At 30.1% G+C, this 24,337-nt stretch overlaps 1 protein-coding gene across 1 annotated transcript; it reads right to left on the reverse strand.

Annotated features, from left to right (window-relative positions):
• Positions 1 to 6,997: 6,997 nt before the first annotated feature.
• Positions 6,998 to 23,812, reverse strand: LOC123304905 (ubiquitin carboxyl-terminal hydrolase 20). Its single transcript, XM_044886452.1, has 8 exons — positions 23,663 to 23,812; positions 23,509 to 23,586; positions 23,327 to 23,446; positions 13,975 to 15,081; positions 13,069 to 13,379; positions 12,533 to 12,904; positions 11,213 to 11,877; positions 6,998 to 7,725 (listed from the first exon to the last, which is right to left on the reverse strand). The coding sequence occupies exons 2-8, from the start codon at positions 23,575 to 23,577 to the stop codon at positions 7,217 to 7,219; spliced, it is 3,153 nt and encodes a 1,050-aa protein (XP_044742387.1). The 5' UTR covers positions 23,578 to 23,586; positions 23,663 to 23,812; the 3' UTR covers positions 6,998 to 7,216.
• Between the last annotated feature and the right edge of the window lie 525 nt (positions 23,813 to 24,337).

The following is a 24,337-nucleotide window of genomic DNA, read 5'->3' on the forward strand; positions in this document are numbered from 1 at the left end:
AGTCTAGACTTTTTACTATAGATGAGTGTAGTGACAAGAAGTTGGAACTAATTATGTTACTTTTAAAAACCTGTTTTTACAGCAAGAGTTTTAGATACAAACAAACTATGAAACTAAAATTTCAGAAAGTGAAATTTCTTTGAGAGAGACTGTGGCAAGACCTTTTCATGGCCAGGAATTTAGATGTCTTTGTTTTAAAAACAAAGTTCTTTGTGTATCCAAATGCCATGGAAGTTTAACTTGCGTTAACAAATAATATTTTAATTACTTACATGTGTACCTTCTTATTGAGTTACGCTATTTGATATACAATTTCTGATGTCAAATATTTTATCTTTTTTTGTCTAGTGGTCACTCTAATATATGAATGGCCTAAGCATCAGCCAGCCAGTTCATTAAATGTTGTATTTTACGCTGAGGTTGAATATTTTAGGAGGCGCCGTTAAGTAAGAAGACTAGGCTGTTAACAGAATGGCTAATAAAGCTATTTGACTGCGACGTATACACTAAAAGAATATACTGTTTACTGTATATTTTAATTTTAATAATGTTTTATACTCATTCATTACTTATCTTGTCATACTTTATCTTTTATCTTGAACAAGTATATAAAATAACAAATTTTAATAACGAAAAATACTTAATTTGCAATCTTAAACCTGTAATACAAAAGGGGAAAATATTTTTACCTTCGTTTAGTGTTTGGAAATGAGTAGAAAAACTGAAAAAGGTGACAGGGAAAATGTCTCCCATTTTAACCATAGACCTCGAAGTGCAAGTTCTATGGTTAACTCAAAATATACCATTATGCCAAATCTAATCGTCTTATTATATTCGTCTTAGGCTACATTAAAATAATTTTAGACGCAGTTCATATAAAAATAAAATTTATTTTTTATTCCTTTGTAAAAAATTAACATTGATTGTCTTTTTAAATATTCTTCTGTCCTATATTTTATTTTTAATCGCCCAAAAAATATTTGGTAAGAGGAAGCGTATTGGAGGATGTATGGGAAAAAGGCTTGCGAGATTTTTTAATATCAGGGTGTCTTTTTCGACATTGTAGCAGCGCGAAACATGAACAGATATATACCGATGGATCTATCTCCCACTTTTACAAAAAAATTTTCTACCTAAAGTTATGAATTTCATAAAAATTTGGTGATTTATTGTAGACTGGTATTACAATCTCGACCACTCGGTTTTTTTCCCGTACGTTTCCAGAATTATGTACGTTAACATTATACAGTGCACCCCCAGTATTCCGGCACACTCTGTTATCCGACTATTGTTTTTGTATTGAAGTATGTTTGTACATCAGAGTATAACACATAGAATCTTATTATTGGGTTTGTGATTTGTCGGATTATAAGGTACTTTTATTTTATAATATGAAATTATTTATGGGATTTTATTATTGTATAAGAAATTTTTGCCCCCCCCCCTCCGGGCGGAAAGTATCAACTTTCGCTCAGCTGTGCTAAACGAAGTTGCCGCTTTCCAACTACGTCGAACAGAAAAATGGTATGCACACAACGGGAGCAAGTAAAGCCTCGGGGGACAATAAATATGAGATCTGATACATTCTTAACTCTTGCTCCCAAGATGTGTAATATACTATTAATCCACGGTCACCACTAGATTATCAGTTACACTTAAATATTGCCTACAGTGAACAACGTGAGTGCATTCGTGAGGACAAACAGGCACTGGAATCGAACATAACATTCCTCCTTCATTTTCCGTAGAATATTCATAACTTTTATAATACATATTACCACATTGACTATGATATGGTATAAGTTGTAATAAATTTTTACCATACTCCAACATTTTTGACAAATCATCTTTTGGACCACACATAAAAAATATTGAACCTATATTAGAATTGTGGTCTCCATATTCAAGAGAAATAAAACCGGTTGTACACATTAATGCTGCTATTCCATTTAATTTCCCTTCATCGTATAATTTACAACATTTTATCCATTTTTGATCAAAACCTTCCGCACCGTCTATTTTCTTGAAAAACATTATCCATTTTCCTAATCTATTCGTGTTTTCGTACGGAAATAGATTTTCAATAGTAGCATTACGATGATATAAATAGTTATATATTATTTCACACATTATCTCCGGTGTATTTTTACTATTCCCGTAAAATAAATTTAATTTTACGCTAGATAAAATTTGTGTACGTACTGACTGGGGTAATATGCGTAATTTTAGAAATTTTGAATTGATAATATCCAAATTCTCATGACACAAAAATCTATCGTATAATATTTCACTGGGTGCTACATTCCTATCTAGTTCAGTAATATTTGGTGAATTAATAGTAGAAGGATGGAATAAATAGTATCGGTTAGGAGGACATTTTGGCACAGGTAACCTACACAACGCTCTTTCTTCACCATCCATAGAATGTTCATAATTTTTGTAAAACATGAAACCATATTTACTATAATAGGGCATATGTTTCAATAAATTTTCCCCGTATTCCAATATTACTTTGTGATTATTCTTTGGACCACAAATAAAAAATATTACACCTATATTGGAATCATATTCTACGTTACCCTGTGCAATATATCCAGTATTGCACATTATAGCTGCTATTCCATTTAATTTTCCTTCTTTGTATAATTTACAGTATTCTTTCCATTTTTGATTCAAACCTTGGACACCTTCTTTTTTAAAAAACATCATCCATTTTCCCAATCTATTTATGTTCTCATGTGGAAATGTATTCATTTCAGGAAACTTATAAACGATGTAGTTATATCTTAATTCAGATACTATCCCAGTTTCTTCGTCTTCGTCATTTAAATTTAAATCTACGCTATATACTTCTAATGGAAGCCTGCGTAATTTTAGAAATTTCGAATTTACAATATTCAAATTCTCATAGTATAAATATTTGAAATTTAGTATTTCAGTTGGTATTACAACTCCATTGAGTTCATGAACATCTAATGGATCAACAGAAGAATGAAATAAATAAAATCGGTTAGCATCTTTCGGCACGGGCACGGGAATTTCATACAATGCTCCTTGTTTATCGTCCTTAGAATGTTCATAACTTTTAAAATACATGTAACCATTTGCATTAGAATAAGGAATGAATTGTAATAAATTTTTACCGTATTCCAAAATTTTTGATTTATCATCTTTTGGGCCGCAAAAAAAATATATTACACCTATATTAGAATGATGTTCTCCATATCCCGTAGGAAAACCAGTACTACACATCAAAGCTACTATTCCGCTTAATTTCCCTTCGTCGTATAATTTACAACATTCTTTCCATTTTTGATCAAAGCCTTGTGTGCCGTCTATTTTATTATTAAAAAACATCATCCATTTTCCCAATTTATTCGTATCATTGTATGGAATTATATTAATATTAGGATTACGATAGAGTAAGCAGTTAAATATTATTTCATATAATATTATAGTTTCTTCATCTTCGTTAATTATATTTAAATTTACACAATTTACAAGCCGTTTGCAAACTCCTACTGGTAACATGCGTAGATTTTGAATTTTCGAAATTACAACCCCATTCTCGTGATACAAATATCTATAATTGAGTATTTCAGTTGGTATTACATTCCCATCGAGTTCAGTAATATTAAACGAATTAATAGAAGGATCAAATAAATAGAAACGACTAGGATGACCTTTGGGTACAGAAATACTAATCAAAGAACCTCCTTCACCCCCCGAAAATTGTTCGAAGCTCTTATAAAACATAAAACCATATGCAGTATAATATAAAATAGTTTGCTGTAAATGTTTACCATATCCCAGCATTGTTCCCAAATCTTCTTTTGGACCACAAAAGAAAAATATTATACCCATATCAGAATTTTTTCCACCATAACCAGTTGTACACATTAATGCTGTTATTCCATTTAATTTTCCTTCGTCGTACAATTTACAACACTGATTCCATTTGTAATCAAAACCTTCTGGGCCTTCTATTTTTTCGAAAAACATAATCCATTTACCTAATCTATTTGTATCTTCGTATGGGTATAAATTTTGAAGCTGACGATAAAATAAACAATATATAACTTCCCAAAGTATCATGGGATTTATTATATCCACACTTAAATTCAAACTTCGTACAATTTGTTTGCTTACTTCGATCGGTATCAAACTTAAGTTTGGACATTTTGAATTTGTAATTTTTTTATTTTCTCGATATAAGTACTGAGAGTTTATTACTTCAGATGGTGATGTTTTCCCTGGTGGTTTGATAACTCTTCGTGGATAAGAATGTAATAAACTTTTTGGCATTTGTTCATTCGATGATCCAGATAAATTTTCCATCATCGAATTTATAATTTTCGTATTCTCATAGTATAAATACTGTGAGTTCATTATTTTAGATGGTGATTTATTCCCTGGTACTTTGACAACTCTTGGTGGATTTGAATGCAGTAAATAAAATAAATTTTCTTGCACTTGTCCATTCGATGATCCAGATAAAATTTCCATCATTATTAATTACTGTTATAACTTTTAATTTAATGAATTTATCTTTTCTTTCAATTAAACATACAAAATATGTATAATAAATATAGGTACATATATATGCATATCATTTATAAGATAATATATAACTACAAATTTATAAAAGGTAGGTACTTATCTTAATCAAAATTATCAATAAATTTAATTATTGATTGATTTAATAACACTTAGTCTAATAATACTAATAGACGGTAATTTTCCATAAGTGAATAACGGTAATGATAATTCCTAGAAATAATTTCCATACAAGGGTGTTCCCATAAATTTTGGGCAACTCTTTGTCTTTACAACTTTTCGCCCATATAATTAAATCAATTTTATTTTTAATAATGCTAATATAACTGTATAAAAGTGTTTATTTGTATTGACTTGCATAAAAAATAAAACTCGAATAAAACAGCAAAATCTGGTTCATTTTGCCTTTCAATTTTCTGGCATATAGATTGAAATTGATGTAAGATATTGCCTTCGTATAATATTTTGGGCAACATTACTTCTTCAATCATTAATGGGGCTCGTTTTTTGCTATTTGATTTTCTATTCTTTGAATAATTTTTATCCAAATCGTAGATAAAATTTTGTTTCCAGTTTTTAAGAATTTTCTTAAGGCGCCCCTTTGAAAAATCGATAAAATCACACACAAATTTTTCTTTCGGAATTTGTTGGAACTTCGCATATTTTATAGTGAAGAACTATATTAGTCCCCATTTAGTGCGCTTACTAAAAACTAACTTTACTTTTATTCTTTTGGACAATTAGACGGCCTTTGGTCTGACTTCGGACACGCAGCTCGCTGCGTTTGCAATTAATAATAAGTATTAGTGTATAAATTATAAGTGGTTTAATAATATCTATGTACTGTAAAAAAGTGTGATTTTATGGTTATATCTCCAACCAATACTATCGAAACAACATAAATTATGACCCTCAGCGCCCAAACTGACAGTTTGGGCGCTGAGGGTAGCCGGACTGGTTAAAAATGGAAGATAAAAAAAGTGACTGGAGCGGGTCAGATTTTCATATGGGACGTTAAGCGGACCCCAACGAAGCTCCCATAACTTAGACTGGCGATTGGGAGGTGGCACAAGCTCATGGCAGATTTTTGAAAATACAAAAAAAAATTGAAATGCGTAGTAACTCAAGCGTGTCAAATTTTCATACTGAAGGTTGAACATGATGCCCTGGTCATGTTGTACCTTAATATGACAAAATCTTGAGGAGTTTTCTTATTAATCTGACAGTTTGATTTTTTTTTTTGACACTTACACTTAATTATTTTTAATGATGTTCCAACTAGCCGGCAAAACCGACTATTCGATCACTTTCGTTTTCGTGTTTCCTAATTAGACAAACACATTATTATTATTTTATTGTAAATGGATTAAAAAAACACAAGTTTTGCAAGACGAAACATAGCGTACTTACTTAACAACACTTCTGCTTCTGTATTGTACATATTTTCAAGGTCGAGTTTACGAACATCGAGCTAGCAATTGAGTATATGTTTCAGATCCGTTTCCGTATCCTTGTCCTCGGATAAACATTTTTAATGATCCTTCACATCACTATAAAATATACATTATAGATCGACATTGCCCTCGCAAAAGTAATTTTGCGATTTATAAGACTGCGTCTTGTGTCGTCAGATTATGTTTCCGCGTTCCTTGAATTTTTCCCTTCAAAATCAAAAAATTGCAATTTATTTAGCCTTCTATTTCCTTGCGTCACGCTTAAATCGTCAGAATATTGAAATGTACACTTTTAAGCATGTAATTAAGCCACCGTATCTATCGCGCTCGAATTAATTCACCTATCGTTTTTTTTACTAATCTGATCGTCTGACCTACGTGCATCCCCCAATATTATTGGCTGATATTTGGTGGAGGTACTAAGGAAGGTCCAAAGGAATCCCCCATATGTTAATCTGATGCACTCCAATATATCCAAATCCCTTCTTGGGCTCCAATATTATAGTATACCAGTCTGATTTTTGGAGAGCTCCGACTACTTTTCTTTGAATCCGCTCTTGAATTCACTTAATTTTTTAAAAACACCAATTTAAAATGAGTAATAAATAAAATGATTAGGATTTTATCCCTCTCATATATTCCGTACCGATTTGGAAGAGATTTCTTAAATACTTCATCTTAGAACTAGGATATGTAGTTTGGAATTTTCTATTTAACTGGCCAATTACTTAAATTAATTACAGTAAAACTATTAGAAAATTAATAAAAATTAACAAAAATGAATTTTGGTCTAAATTTATATATTTTCACTGTCACTTTGTTGTACAACTCATTATTAAATATAATTTTATTTGGCATCGATTTTATAACAATTAAAAGAAAAATTTGAACAAAAAACTTACAAACATAGATTTTTTTAATCTGATCTTAAATATTTTATTCACAATAAAATAACATGTAATTATCAATTTCCTTTAATTTTTTAAAATTTAATTTAGGTTTTATGACCAGGATTGTATCAAATGTTTTTTATTGTTAAAAAATATATCGCACCATCATTCTAAACTAACACCGCCGTTGCAATGAAATAATTCATTTTTTGTGATTTGAAAAAAAATTATGTGGTAACTGAAAATTCCTAACAAATAATCACCGATCCCCCAAAATTGTTTAAGAAATAAAAATTGTGTTCTATGAAACAAATTTTACTGATCGCAAGTACTTTGACTACGTGTTGTTAAGTCATCACTATTTCGTCGACAGGTATATGAACGTTTTTTTGGTCCTGAACGTCTTTTGGTAATATTGTATTTACTAAATTTGCTATGTACATGTGCATGATCCGATGCATGCATTGTAGACTGTGATGTATCACTGCGTCGTCTTCGACGGGCTTTAGTTGCACGCTCGTTTGTTGTATGCAGTGTATACACTTTTGGTGGTCGTTTTGAACATGGCATTATGGAATCATTTGATATTGCTGTTGGATTTACAAATGTTTGTTTTGTTGGATTATTTGAATTTGGATTATTGGATGATGATTGTGTTTCTGAATTTGTATATTGATAATCAAATACCCCGCTGCCATCTTCACTATCGCTTGTACTTAACGATGTAGAATTTGCTGTGGGTGATATTAATGGAATTGTTTCACTTTTGGTTAATTCAATTGCACTATCCTCTTGTTGAGTTGATGAAGACACTTGTTGTTCAGCTGAAAACAAAATGTAACATACTATTAAGATGTTTTTTCTCCCTACAATATACTTTTCTATGAGGTAATTTTGTGCGCTGAACATGGATTTTTGGGTCATTTTACTTCCCGAGGTGAGAAAAAAAGGTGTGAAGTGGCTTACTCTAACAAAGTGTAAAATTTGGCAACCTAAAAATTACTAACATAAAAAATTTACCACTTTTTGAGGCTTGAATTTTTCAAAGTTATCTTAGAAATCGGGTTCTCTACCAAAAACAACTAAAAAAGAGGCGATGATAATCAAAATCGGTTCAGTTTGGAGAAAGCCTTAAGGAACAAAGGTAATTTAATGGAGAATGTTCTTAATATAGCTATGTTTCAAGTGCGAGATTAGGGTTCCGTATCCGAAACATTTGTCAAATTTTTTTCTTAATTTTGTAAATTTCATATTGAAAAATAAATTAATAATTGCAATAATTGAAATAGTCCATTACATGTTAAAGCTAAATATTTATATAGAGATAGAAATCGGGAAATTGAATACTCTTTTAAACAGTTTATTTAAATATTTTCCAATTTAATACCATGTATAAATGTAATATATATCAAGGTATAGTAAGTTTAGTCCCAAGTTCGTAACGCTTAAAAATATTAATGCTACGAAAAAAATTTGGTATAGGTGGACATAAAATCACCTAATTAGTCCATTTTCGGTTGTCAAAAACGAAAAGAAATTTCAAGCTGCTAAGGACGTAAGCTTTTACAGCGTGCTGAAGACATAAAAGTGAGGTCAAGTTCGTAACTGAGCAAGGTCAAGGTCTTAGCTTCGTAGGACCCATTTTGTAAGCCATTAGAGATAGAAAAGTTTAAATGTAAAAAATGTTACTTATAAAAAAATAAACAACTTTTGTTTGAAACAGTAAGCATCACTGTTTTCCCGTGGGGGCGCAAATTGTATAATATGTATTATATGGGAATATCAGTTATGTATGTGTAACATGTATGCATGTGTAATGTGACAGAGTAATCAACACTGTCTATACATGGATTTTCAACAATTAACTCAGTCAATTTTTTGTTTTCACTTGTTTATATATAAAATATTTTCCTATTTTTATTAACTGAAAAAATTTCTAAAAAACGTTAGATTTAGAAAAGAGCCTGCAGAACGGTTGAAATAATGAAAAAGGGTAGAACTACCGTTTAAACGGTAAATATAAAGTTCAAAATTAGAAAAGTTTAAATAACCAACACAATTATGGTCCCCGCCTTTAATTTGGTTTTCGAAAATTTGTTTTTTTCAATTTTCTAGCTTCAAAATTGACCGACTCATTCAATCAAATAAAAAAGTTTCTATCTTGTAAGCCGTTAGAGGTAGAACAAAATTTTAACTGTAAAAGTTATTTCTTGTACAACAATAAACAACTTTTGTTTGAAATATTTTTTCGTAAATATCCCTGTTTATCCCTGAAGGCGTCTAAAAAATTCCTTCAAAAATTATTTCCCGTTCAATCAAATGAAAAAAGACCTATCTTGTAAGTCGTTAGAGATAGAAAAACAGTTTGAAAGTAAAAGTTATTTCTTATAAAAAATATAAAAAACTTATGTTTGAAATATTTTTTCGTAAACATCACTCTTTACCCGTGAAGGCGTCTAGAAAATACCTTCAGAAATTTTTGCATTCAATCAAATGAAAAAAGACCTATCTTGTAAGTCGTTAGAGATAGAAAAACAGTTTGAAAGTAAAAGTTATTTCTTATAAAAAATATAAAAAACTTATGTTTGAAATATTTTTTCGTAAACATCACTCTTTACCCGTGAAGGCGTCTAGAAAATACCTTCAGAAATTTTTGCATTCAATCAAATGAAAAAGGACCTATCTTGTAAGCCGTTAGAGATAGAACAAAAGTTTAATTATAAAAGTTATTTCCTATACAAAAATAAACAACTTGTGTTTAAAAAATTTTTTCGTAAACATCACTGTTTACCCGTGAAGGCATCTAGAAAATACTTTCAAAATTTTTTTTCAGTGGCGCTGACATCTTAGCGATAAAATCGAATAAGCTTGTAGTCAAATGATGTTACAATACATACAATATAAAGTGTGCGATGAGTATAAAATTTTTTTAATTACTCACATAATAATTTGTGTCCGGAAGTTATTTTGGGATATTTAGAGAGGTACTTTCATCGATCTTAAATTCAAAAATTTGGGATGCTACTCTTGGGGAATCTTGAATTTAAGGATGCGTAATTTTAATCTTGTTTTTCTTTCGGATTTGTTGAAACATTAGTGACGTGTCCGGTTTAGCTTCCCACTATTGTAAAGAGCTATCAAAAGCTATTCTTCTACAATTATTACGCAGATTGTCCTATAGATAGCACACCTGTTCCCTAAATTATAACAAAATCCATGGTTTTCTCATCTTTTGCAGAAAAAACACATTTTTTATGAAGAAAAAAAAAAGGTTATTTCACTCGTCCGATTGGAATCCTCGACTTCGTATACTACTATAGTTTTTTAACTAAGCAAAAACCACATTTCATCGACCAAGTATTAATTCTACAAACTTAACATAACATCTTTGCTTCTTTTATCTAAACTGATATTTCAATTTTACTAAAATTTGAAACACTCTTCAATAACAGAACTATTGCGCCCTACCGACATAATATTAAAACAAAAGTTTAGTAAAAAAGAGTGATCTGAACGTTATGAAAAACAGTCTGCGTGAAAGTGCGAGGAAAAAACTTCAACCCGTATTTTTTAGACAAAATTATGCGATAAATTTTTTAATAAACAATATATTGCAAAATAATATGAGAGCTTTTTTTTAGAAAATTTAATTTGCAATAACTTTTCTATTTACTTTTTTCGTTAAAATTATTGGAAGAATCTTTAAATTCAAGAGGGTGGTATGTTTCCCCAAGAATAGCATCCCAAATATTTGAATTTAAACTCGCCAAACGCATTCTCCCTCACCCCCATCATATCCCAAAATATCTTTCTGACACAAATTATTATTTTTTCTATCACTTATAAGGTAATGTTAATTTCTTTTTTGACGCAGAACAAATACATCAATGTACATACATCAATGTTAGTTTTTTGAAATTACCTGACATTTTTTTCTACATATTAATTATCCGTACTTTAATTAATTAAGTTTATCTAAAATTAAAGACGGTTAATCGACTTCAAATTTTTATGGTAGTTGTATTATAATATCTTTAATAAATATAAAACAAACGAATTTAGAATATTCTGATCTGACACTATGCCCATAGCGAGATAACAATCTTATGATCGAGTTTAAATTTTGTATAAATGAAAAATTTTAAACAAAATTTGGTATGGAAGAAATTCAAGTATGATACAGTAGATCTAATTCGGGCGAGCAATTTCTCATTTTCTCCAACTGTCAGTTTTGAAACTTTTATAATATAATTCACAGCAGTTCAAAATTAGTGGGTACACACGACAAAAATAAATTTTTGAAAATTATACCTGTAGTTGTAATAGGCGAATTTGGTGATTCTTTGTTAATAATATTTGGGGCACTTCGCAATTGTATAGTTGGTCCACCTCCATAAATACGATATAAAAACATCCATAATTCTTCACTAATCTGTGCATAATCCGATGATAAGTTTATGTTATTTGTACCGGGTATAACAATAGACGTATTATCAATTGGACCAGGAGTTTCTTCTGTTTGATTTTTAACAAATGCTTGCCAACTACGTAACCATTTCATGCTAATTGCACAAATAGCAACTTCATTCGATTGTTGTTGGAATTTTTTATTCAATATAATAAATGTTTCTAGTTCGTAACGAATACGACGGAAATGTACTTCGGCTTGTTTACCACATGTAGGACATTCATATAAATGATTACATGTGGGACCACCACGGAATGTTTTTAATAAATATTCCCATACGGGTTGTGACACAACTATACTTAATTTATCGACGCATGCCATTTTATTTGGTTTTACAGCACCATGTATGCATAAAAAGTCTGTGTTGTCAATTGGTCCTGGTTCAGCACATGTTGAAAATCTTGTAAACCATTGTTTCGATATATAAAATCGCATATCACCAGCACCTTGCATTTCCATTAATTCATTTACCTCTTGACGAATTGGTGCAATTTTTCTCGAACATTTTCTAAAAAAACAAAGCAGAAACAATTTTGGTTTTCAATCGTTACAAACTTATTATCAAGCGTACACCCACAGCTGTTTATTTTATTCTAAATCGAACTTCCCCGATTTATGATTTAAAAATGAATTTCGGGGTTTAGTGATCATTAAAACATTTTGTTACCTTCTTAAATACTATTTACCGGGTTTGAATTCGGAACTATTTAATCGGAGTCTGCTCAGAGACCGTGAGATATTCTATTAATTACTTCACTTGCAATACATCAAGATAGATAAGAAATTTAGGTAATGATTCCTATGCAACTGAAGTTTCGACTAGTTATTAACTGAAAATTTGCGTCCGTCCACCAATTCTGACAAAAAATGATTCCTTATCATGTCCTTAACAAATAACTATAAGGGTATTTTACGATTGAGAGAGCCCTTCACCCCTCCAGGTCACTTTGAAATTTTTTTTTTAAAACTGAAGTTATAACTGAAAATAAATTTTGGCCGCCGTCCACCAATTTTGTTAAAAAATGATTCCTTATCATGTCCTTAACAAATAACTATTAGGGTATTTTACGATTTAGAGGGCCCTTCACTACTCTAGGACACTTTGAAAATTGATTTCTTCGGTTATAAAATCAACCTTATAATAAAAAGTTAGAAAACCTTACCTATAAAATAATACATAAGCTTCACACGATTCCACAGTTTCTGGTGGAACTTCTGTCACACATTGATCATCAAATTCAAACCAAGCATTTCTTTGTGGATTTAACGCATAACATGTATAATGTCCAGCACCAGCAGTTCCATGATGGCAAATAACACTATTTAATTCATATTCAGATATTTCTGATACACAATCACGATGTAAATACGGTCGCATATCGAGACCAGTCATTGGAAACGACACATAATTTGATATTTTTGAACTAAACATTAATTCATGTCGAAATCGTTTTAAGTGTATACAAAGCACTTCAGGTAAATCAATTACTTTAGAAAATTTTACTCCATTTCTTAATTTATTACATTTTTCACAACTGAAAATAAAATTTTTTTTAGATAAAAATAAATTTTGGAAGCAATAAGAATATTTGGTTTAAGTTCTCGAATCAAAATTTAGTTTTAGGACTTATACATATACTCCTAGAGTCCCTCCTAACTGTGAATCTAATTTAGATGTCTAATTCATAAATAGACATACCTGTACATATTATCACCTTTTAATTCGTCAGCACTAAAGAATGCGGCTAAACAGTCGTGTAACGATACAGCCGGCCCATAAAACCATGAACGAAGCCATCCCCATAGCCAACCTAATGACCACCAGCCTTCTCTGGCAGCAGTATCTGCGCAAGTGACTAAACCAGCTGGTAAAGAGCCATCTGTCAAACTTTTTGCATTTAATATTGCACTAACTGTTTTATTTGGACCACTTTGGTGTAACATTGTAATATGATCGCGTCCTGGAATCGGTAAACTCAAGTCTTGGAATGTTTCCACACGTGTTGATATCTAAAAATCAATTATAATTCATAAATTGGTTATTAGAATTATATTTGTTTCTATTTGATCCTTCATATTTTTAATTTCTATTTACAGAATTTCAAAAATCTAGTTAAATTTATTATTAATTTGAAGATTGATTCGCATGGAATTATCGACAACAATATTTTACATGCATATATCCCCGGAGTCCTGCGATTCATAATAATGGGATTTATACAATTTATTAAATAAGAGGTAGAGTTTGTAATAAGCTACAAACTCTATTATATTTTATTCGTGTCCACCATGGATCTAGTTTCGAAAATTAATATTTTTAACTATATCATTTAAATATCCTTATGTTTTCCCAGAAACCGGGATATGTCGCTTGTCTAGTCCCACCTTGAGACTGTTCAAAAAGAAATTGTGCCAACAGCTTTGAGCGAAGCTTTAGAGGTAAATTATTTATTTTTTAAAGCCTTCATTCATTTGGATATTGGACCTATAAATTTTTGGCTTTAAAATTGGTTTAAAAAAATACTTTTCTAACAAAAACAGGGAAAAATTTATGTTTGTAGGATTTAGAAAATAAATTTTCGAGATATTTTATTTGTGTACTCACCCTATCACACGTTAAGCATTGAACGGAACTCAGCAATTTTCCATCAAATATGTCAGAAATAATTGATCTATATTTATTTGGTGTTTTATATATTTTCCCACCACCTCCAATTAAATTATTATCGTTACTGATAGGTTGTGTATCAATAACATTTGAACTTAAACTACCATACTGTTGTAACGTCGTCAGTTTACGAATACTTGAATTCGTTTGACACGATTCTGGTGATAATTTTCGTTTACTACTTGAAATCGTTTTGAAATTTAATGATATACGTTCAGTATCATCACTTAGACTAGATCTTTCACTCACTCCACTATCACATGTCTCATATTCACCATCAGATTGTGACGGGCTTGGACTATCACCACGCCAAAAATCCATTTTTTTTTGTGGTGTACTTGGTCGTTGAAATTCTTGATTGATTTGAATATTTGTGTAAGGTTCCTTTAATTCTTCATGTAATTGATCCATGAAACAACGAAGAAATTCCTGAGTGTCGTGTTGATGATATCCACGAAACATTGGACATACGTTACGAATTCCATATAAAATTCCCGAAGGTACAACATATCCACGCGTTTTTTTGTTCCAAATATCTTTCATTAAATGCTGATATGTTCGACTTAAACCAGGTTTCTTATTTTCGCTAGCTATTTGTAAAGCAACTCCACATTCTAAGAAATAACTCGTTAATGGCAGTGTATTACTCAATGCCTGTAATGCTGAATTCATGTAACATGTATTTCCTATATTTTGTAATCCAACTAATCCTCGATGTTTGTCTGATTTTGTGGAATATTTTCTAGAGCAATGTGATGCAGTTAATTCACTTAAATCATCGCTATCACTTGTTTGATTCTCATCCCCAGAGTCAGCCGGGTATGTTGCATTCGAGGAAAGTACTTGATGAGTGTTTGCTATTGGGGTTGTAGAATTGATGCGTGCTTCGTTTAAAGTTTGATTTTGATTTGTTGGTTGTTGTTCTTCATTGTCACTGGCCTCGTAAACTATGCTCCGCGTTCGAAAAAATACTTCAGTTTCACACGTATAACACCAAATACGTTTTGTTGAAAGGTTTATATGAACACAGTGATCTTCTGTTTCCTATAAGATTGTATGTAAATTTTATATTTCAATATTCTTTCATTTAAAACTCAAAACTTTGGTTTTTGTAACAAACTCGAAGCTGTGGAGAGGGGGGATCTTAAGGCGAGAATAATGGTATAGTAATTTTTCAAAATTGTTGAAAAAAGTACATAATCTGTATATAAGTATAGAGTACTCGCTTTCAATTTTTTGCCTTTTTTATTTAAAATAATTAAGATTTTTCTGTTAATTTTTCCCAATTTTCAAACCTTGCAAGAAGTTTATTTGAGGGATGATAGACATACATATTATTCGCAAGTATTTTACAATAAAAAATCAAACAGATTCGTCTATAAAAACGCCCAATTAAAATTAGTTTAAGCCATTTTGACATGATTATATAGGATTGAGTGACATAGAGTTTACTCTTGGTAAACGAAGCCTAAATTAGCCATACATTTACCAATATTAGTACACCAACGTGATCTCCAGAATAAAACAATACATAAATGTACATTTCGTGTCCTAGCTAAATTGTAATTTCAGTCAGATTACAATCTATTTCAGCCAGATTAATTTCTCTTTTAGGCTAAACCATAAGACAACTATGTATAACATAAATATTTGTTATTTATGGGCTAAACAATGAATTTGTAGCTCGTATAACACTATGACCTGATTACTGTTTTGTCTAGTTGAGTATCTAGGAACTTAAAGACGCCCGGTTTAAGAATTATGATATGTATTATATTATCAATTAAATCTTAAAATATAGAAGAAAGTCGGGTTTGTTCGAACATTTATAACTCGATAACGGCTCGACCGATTTTCATGGTTTTCAATTTTTTTTATTTATCTCCACCCCGAATGGCAGAATAACTATTAAAAAGCCCCCCCCCCCAAGGGGGTGGGGCAGGGGGTTGACTTTTGTCTGAAAATACGTCATTTTATTATAATTTAAAGTTTTATTATTATTATAAATTTTGTGCAAAAACAAACAATTTTATCTAAATATGCAATGACATATACATAAATATATTTAAATACACTGCTGAACACATAAAATTTCAATAATCTGGTGACAATGGGTGCGTTTGATTGAACTGTACGATTGGTTAATTTACTGAGCAATCTCCAAGCATATAAAACCCCATATAACTTGAAGAAATACTAAATTAATAATACAAAATAATTTTGCTATTCCACTTTTAGTCGCATCAATGAATGTTTTTACTCAGGAGTCCTCAATAACAGCACCGATTTTGATTTTTTTTTCAAAATGATTATTTTTGTATATTATTTAAAATCAGAAACATTTCATAGGGGGGGGGGTTATCTGGAGGGCGGAAAGGCAACGGCCCGACTGATATATCGACGGCCAGCCTAAATCGCTAGTGATAAAAGTTTGAAATTTTAGGAGGATATTGATCTTATACTGTGGGTGTCATTTTAGAAAGAATTTTTCGAAATTCATCCCCTAAAGAGGGGAAATAGGAAATGAAAGTTTGTATGAAAATATATACAAACCGTCATTTTTTGTTTCACTACTTAACTGATTTTAAAAATTCTTTCATCTATAGAATGCTGCATTATCAGCAAGTAACATGGACTATATTTTATTTTTTTTTAAATTGGGACTCTCCACCAGAAATAAAATCCATAACGTAATTCAATACGTAACCGATTTTAAAAAATCTTACATCTACAGAATGCTACATTATCAGCAAGTGACATGGACGTATTTTCTTTTCAAAATAATTAGGGATTCGCAATAAAAGTTAAAATCCATTAATTAGTGAACAAGAGTGAAGGCTATAACGTGGATAATTGTTAGTTATTTTTATTGTTTAAACAATATTTGTACACCTTATGTAAAAAAATCATTCTTGCGTGATTTTTTTCCGCAAAAATTGTATTTTAACTTAATAACAATACAAATGGATTTTATCTTTTGATGCGGAACCCCAACTTTTTAAAAAATAAAATAAAGCCTATGTTAATTGTAGCATTCTATAGATGATAGAATTTTTAAAATCGGTTAAGTAGAGAACTCAAAAATGGCAGTTTCACTTTTTTTATGAATTTTTACTCTTGGTTCGAAATTCTAATTTAAAAAAAAAATAAAATAAAGCCCTTGTTTTTTGCTGATATTGTAGCATTCTATAGATGAAATAATTTTTAAAATCGGTTAAGTAGAGAAGCCAAAAATGAAGATTTATATGTATTTTCTTACAAAATTCCATCTCCTTTATCACCCTTTTAGAAGATAAATTTAAAAAAATCCTTTCTAAAATGACACCTACAGTAAAAAATCAATCTCACCTCGTAATTTCAAATTTCTATCATTAGCGATTTATGCTAGGCGTTGATACGCAGCCGGGACATTGCATTTTCCACCTCCAGATAATTTACCCCTTTTGAAAGGTTTCTGATTTAAAAAAAAATTCATCAAAATCGGTGTTGTTATTGAGGACTCCCTAAGAATGGTTATTTTATGTATTCCTTTATCCGACTATTTATATTATAACAAATGGAATTTACAAAATTTTAAAAATCCCCGACAAATTTTTTTTCTTATAGCCTTTTCTAACTGAACCGATTTTGAAGGCCATCGCCTAATTTTAAGTTGTTTCAGGTGGAATTCTAAACCTGTGCTTGAAACATACCTAAGAAAACTGTCTATTAAATTACCTTTCAAACAAAAAAAAAAAGTCAAGATAGATTCATCCGTTTAGGAGCTACGATTTCACAGACAGACAAACACCTAGCGATCAAACTTAAAATCCTTCCTTTTGATTCGTGGGTTAAAAATAAATTTAGTTTCTATATAAATATTAACATGTTTCGGGCGGTACTTTAGACTAACTTTTGCAACAATTTTTTGGATATTTATACACACAAGGTTGTGGTAAACATATTAATATTGGCAAAAGTTTTTTATACACTGAATAAAGACCTTCATACATTCAACTTCTCCGATTTTAAAAATATCGTTCCCTGGCGTCCTAAAACACTGCAATATTAATTATTATATTAGAACGGAGATATGTAGCTTTTCATTTTCGAGTTATTTAACTATAAAGATATATTTTTTTGTATTTTTCGAATTTTTTTTACATTTAAATTGCAATATAGTCCAGTACACTTACGGACTGATCCAAAAGTTTTAACACTATAATTTTTTATTCATTCAGTCAATAAGGGGTTGTTTGGCCCTTAAATTAACCCTTTCTCCACCATATTGGAAAATGACTTTTTTTACTTTTTGGTCCATATCTTGCGTTCTATTCATTCAAATTTGATGGTTTTGATGTCGTTCGACTTGCTTACGTTTTATCTTCAAACACATTTGTGTCAAAGTACACGCTACGATTGATAGAAAAAGTTATTCGTGTTCAAAGTCAACAATTTTTTCTTATGTTTCTTTTTGTAACAGTTTGTGTTTCTAACGATTTAAGTAAGTGAACTGGAAATTGGAAAGCGGCAAATATTCATCAGTTTTCGTACTGAATAAAACATAAAAAGATAGGTACGAGAAACTTTGTTTTCATTATAACTCCGTCAATGTTCTTGCAAATAAATGACTTGAAACTTTGTTCATTTTCATGGTTTTTTTATATTACTTTAAAAAGTGTATGATGTCTATTATGCTTGTAAAAATTTATAAAATCAATTATCGTAAATATTAGTTTTACACAAAAAATGATCAGAGAATAAATTATGATTCAAGGGATCTACAATTTTACTAATTATCAAAAAAAATAAATAAATAAATAAAATAAAAATTTCGATTCAGATTTACGGACCGACTACAAGAACTTTCCTATACTGGAAAGTTAATAATTCAAAATTAGTTATAGTAGAGTTCTATCAAACGAAAGTGGCACCGAGCAAGAAAGAGTATATGATGTATATGTATGTGCACTCGTATCTACAGTCTCTTTTGTTCAGTGCCACTTTGGTTTGATAAAACTCTCTATAACGGTTTTAGATAATTAAAATATATAAACCAATAAACTAGTGTACTGCATTTTGTTAAAAAATATTCCCTTCAGGACCCATAATAAATATATTTTTACTGTGGATCCTGAAGGGGATATATTTTGACAAAATGCATAATACAGCCCACAGAAATGCAGCCCATTGAAAAATAGGATATTCGTTTGGTCATTTAAAATTGTTTCCGGTTCTATTTTATGTTAATAAATCTCTAAGAAATTGTAGTACAAGTTAATCTGCATATTAATTTTATAATAGAGTCGAATAGCAACTTAAAATAATATTATTTATTAATTCCACAAAATAACACATCAATCAATAAATAAATATTTAATTGTCGATTTATGGGGTGCTGGTTACCAGGATATAGTTCAGTAATGCTCAGTTTACCCAAACCATAGATATAGGAATATTTTAAAAAAGATGGAGTATAACCGAGTGGGGTGAGTCTCACTCAGGAGGAAGAGGCAGGGTATCATTGTGCCTACTTTCTATTGGCTGTTAACTAAACGCATGCTGAAAGTATGCTCAAAGCCTTCTTTTAAGTGTTTTTGATTCGTTTGTATTTTTGTAAGCATGGAAACATGTTTGACATATGGTTGACGTGTGTGGACAACATAAATAAATAATCTTATATTCAAAAGAAAAGTAAAATTTGTAAAGAAAAATAAATATGTGAAGTATTTATGCTTGTTTTAAAACAATTTTTTCAACAAGTAACCTAAACGCAACAATATTCTATTCAATTTAGTGAATATTCAATCTTCAATCCACAGATATCATACATATCTATGCTTCAATCCTAGTGTTACGACTATTATAAGTTAACTAATATAATTCTAAAGAATGTCTCGAAAATACGTCGATTAATTTTCAATACTAAGTTTCAACGTATTATAGAATTTTTAAAATATAAAATTAATATAAAAAGAAGATTAAAAAAAATATTTTTTGCTCGGACTAATCTACAACACACGCAGAGTTCGCGACCCAATTAAATTTTCCCGCAATTGAGAGTGCGAACAGCCGCAGCCAATCAAAAGCAGGCATATTGATTGAGGCAATCTAAAACCATGGATATAGAAATATTAAAATCTAAAACACACGAAGTATTATCGTTCTATTTGAATTTCCAGCAAATCAGAGCCGCAGCCAATCAAACGTAGGCACATTGCTTCCCCCCTGAGTGATACACCCCCTCGTCTAAAGTAAGACTTTATACTACATCCCTACTATAATTACTACATCCGTGAACCAAACGCACCCAATAACGACTACAATTTGAAGTTTGAACTTCATTTACAATTACATATTTAATATAATGACAATTTTGACCTTGTATAGTTAAATTGATAGTATTTTGAAATAATGTATCAAGTTCAAAAATTAAATTTGGGTTCAGAAATAATTAAAATAACTGTTGCAACAGTCACAGAACCTCACAACTACTATATGCATGCTGCAAATTTATGTAAAAATGTTCAGTGGAAGGGTAACGCTAATTTGTATACCCTGTATATGTGAAATATATATCAAGGTATACTAATTTTAGTCCCAAGTTTGCAACACTTTAAAATATTGATGATACGACCAAATTTTGGTATAGGTGTTCACAAAATTACCTAATTAGTCCATATACGTTCGTACGTCCGTCATCACGATAATTCAAAAATGAAAAGAGATATGATAGATACCAAGTAGAAATTTTTATAGCGTACTCAGGACGTAAAAAGTGAGTTTGTATTCGTAAATGAGCAACATAGGTCAATTGATTCATGGGTCTGTAGAACCCATTTCGTAAACCGTTAGAGATAGAACAAAAGTTTAAATGTTAGCTATAAAAAAATGAAAAAAAAAAAACAAATGATTGAGTTATATGTTGAAATACCATGCATAGACAATGTTGATTACGCAATCGTTTGTTAAAATTTTTTTTAATTACTTTTTATTTTTTTGGTATAATAAAAATATTTTTTACTTATTTAGAACTAAAACTGAAAAGTGTATTAATATCAAAATATGATGGAAGCGATGAAAAACAATTTAAATTTATAATACAGGATGCCCGTATATTCTTTGAAAATTTTTAAAATCCAATAGTTAAGGAGTTATGTGCACTATTAAATTTAACCAATAAATCACAGACATTTAGTCCAGTGCCTGGGAGTTTTGACCTCGGATTTCCGTAATAGTGAATGAATTTGTACGATCGAAGTGGAATTATGTTTTTTATAGCATAAATTAAAAAGTTTACCACTTTTTTTTGTGCTCTATAATTTTCGATCTTCGAACAAATTTTTTGTTTGAGCATATAATTCTATTTTAAATAGTATGTTAATCCTGTATATATGAAGTATATACCTAGGTAAAAAAAAATATAACAAGCAGAAGTTTTTATTGCGTGCTCACGACGTACAGAGTGAGTTTGCGTTCGTAAAATTCAACTGAGTATCTTTTGAACCGTTAGAAATAGAACAAAAGTTAAAATACAAAAAATAGTTCTTATAAAAAAATAAACAACTTTTGTTTGAAACATTTTTTCATAAACACCACTGTTTACCCGTGAAGAAGCAAATTAGAAAAAAACTTTGGTTTTCATTTTCTACAAAACTATAAAAGATAGGGAGTTGAAAATTTGCAGGTAGAATCAATTAGTAGTTTTGTATAACATTCTCGAAAAACGAAAAATAATTTTAGAGAATACTATCGAAAATTTTGAAATTTTCATAATTTTTGAAAGTATCTTTTAGGCGCTTTCACAGGTAAACAGTGATGTTTAAAAAAAAATATTTCTAACCAGAGTTGTTTATTTTGTAATAAGAAACATTTTTTACATTGATATTTTTGTTCTATCTCTAACGGCTTACAAGATAGGATCTTTTTCATTTGATTGAATGAAAAAAAATTTTAAGGTATTTTCTAGGCCCGTTCACGAGTAAGCGGTGATGTTTACGAAAAAATATTCCAAACAATAGTTGTTAATTTTTTTATAAGAAATAACTTTTACAATTAAACTTTTGTTCTATCTCCAACGGCTTACAACCGATACAGCCGATCAATTTGGAAGCTAGAAAGTACAAAAAAAAAAAAAAATTTACCAAAATCAATTAAAAGGCAGGGGCCATAATTGTGTTGGTACTTTAAACTTTTCTAATTTTTAATCTTAGGTAAGATTTATCATTAAAACGTTAGTCCTACTCTTTTTTTATCATTTCAACCGTTTTGCAAGCTCTTTTATTAATCTATGGTTCTTCAGAAATTCGTACCTCTATATTTAGCTATAACATGTATTCGACTAATTGAATTATTGAAATTATTAATTCTCAAATGATATTTACGAAATTAAAAAAAAAAAAGATAAATGTTTCGGGTACGGAACCCTAATCTCCCATTTGAAACATAGCTAAGAATACTCCATTAAATTACATGTTTCCTTATTGCTCTCTCCAAACTGAACCGATTTTGATTATGATCGCCTCTTTTCTAGTTGTCTCAGGTACGGAACCCTAACTTGAAATATAACTAAGAACGCTCTCTGTTAAATTATCTTTCAAACAAAAAAAGAAAAATCAAAATCGGTTCATCCGTTTAGGAACTATGATGTCACAGGCACCCATAGCGGTCAAACTAATAACACGCCTCTTCGGGGGTTAAAAATCGAGAGCAAAACTTTTTGAGAGGTAAACTTTTTCATATATATTATAAGCTAAACATTCTATATATTTTTTTTATTTTTCATTCACTATCTCGGATTTCCAAGCTTTTTATGTTTATAACACTCCAGGATCTGCACTAATTGTCGAATAAAGTAATCATCCTTTTATAAATCTTTTTCTTCTTCGAAAAACTTCTTTAATTTGGTTTTTTTCCTGGTGTTCTAGGAACACTTTTAAGAAGGGTCGCTAAAGTTCAAATTTACCAACGTTTCTTCATGGAAAATCATTTTGGAGTCAACCAAATAAATTTTTTAAAATTGAAATGATAACGAATATTTTGTGTAATATTGGCATTTCTGTTTCAGGATAAACTTGTTTAGCTCGGGATCTCTGGGGCGAAGATTTAACGCAATGTAATAACGTGAAATAGTAAGTGAAAATATTTAGCTCAAAAACTATTAATACAATTCGCTACAAACCAGAATTTTCGTTATTATTTAGGTATTTGAGAAACCAGTCACACATTTTCAAACTGCTAACAACATTACGCTCAATTTTCTTAACTATATTAACATGACATTAATAAATATGTATAAAACATGTATTACCTTAAAGTGATTCGTACTATGGTCGTTAAATTTTTCAGAGCATCCTACATGTAAGCAATCCTTGTGCAAACAAAGCCACAAATTTGGCCCAACACAATCACAATCATTACATGATGTAACCTTAAACGAAAATTGAACATAATAGTCTGATATATCTAAAATGATACACATTGATGCATTACCTGCGGTATTAAGTGTAGTGGGATTTCATGAATATTATCCACATGATTACAACAATATTTCGAAGACATTTTCGTAGCCTACAATGCAAATAATGATTTAGTTGATTTAATATCATATCTACAAATTTTATATATCCATTAAATTTTTTAGTACCTCATTTAATATTTATCTTTTTACAACTATTATTTTTGAGTTTGTTTTTTTGTTTTCAGTTATTTAACTTTCGCCATGACTCGAATTTCTATACGTCATGTTTAGTTCAATGCAAAACATAATTAATTTTATGTCATTTCATACCTTAATAACACTCGTCAAATATTTTATATTTGATGTTATCAACATATAATTTCATAGAATAGGAATCTAATGGATGTGTTCTTAACTGCAAACGGTAATTTAATAACTTAATATCTGTTATCTATAGATATACACATCCGATAGACATATTATTTGTAAAAATGATATGATTTTATTAACGATAGTTTAGGCTCTACTTCTGTTGCAAATTGCGTGTTTTGCGTAATCGTTACAGAAAATTGCAATTGTCATTGGAAACAAAATTGCAATAAAATTATGTCGCTTAGGAACGCACCCATACGCAATGACTTAAAAATTGTACACGTCAGTAGCAGTACTCGAATTCAAACATAATTTTACAAAAAGGTCAAAACTAGTAACAGCCCTTCAAACTGCTTTTTTATCTTGTTACATTTTTCATGAATATTCATAAATTCTATTTAACGTTCCATCATATTCAAGTTGGCGAAAATGGTGAAAAATGAACAGTTTTTCTTTAATTAACGAAAATTGCAAATTTTTTTTATATCA

This window comes from Chrysoperla carnea, chromosome 1 (assembly GCF_905475395.1).
Source record: "Chrysoperla carnea chromosome 1, inChrCarn1.1, whole genome shotgun sequence".
NCBI classification, from domain to species: Eukaryota; Metazoa; Arthropoda; class Insecta; order Neuroptera; family Chrysopidae; genus Chrysoperla; species Chrysoperla carnea.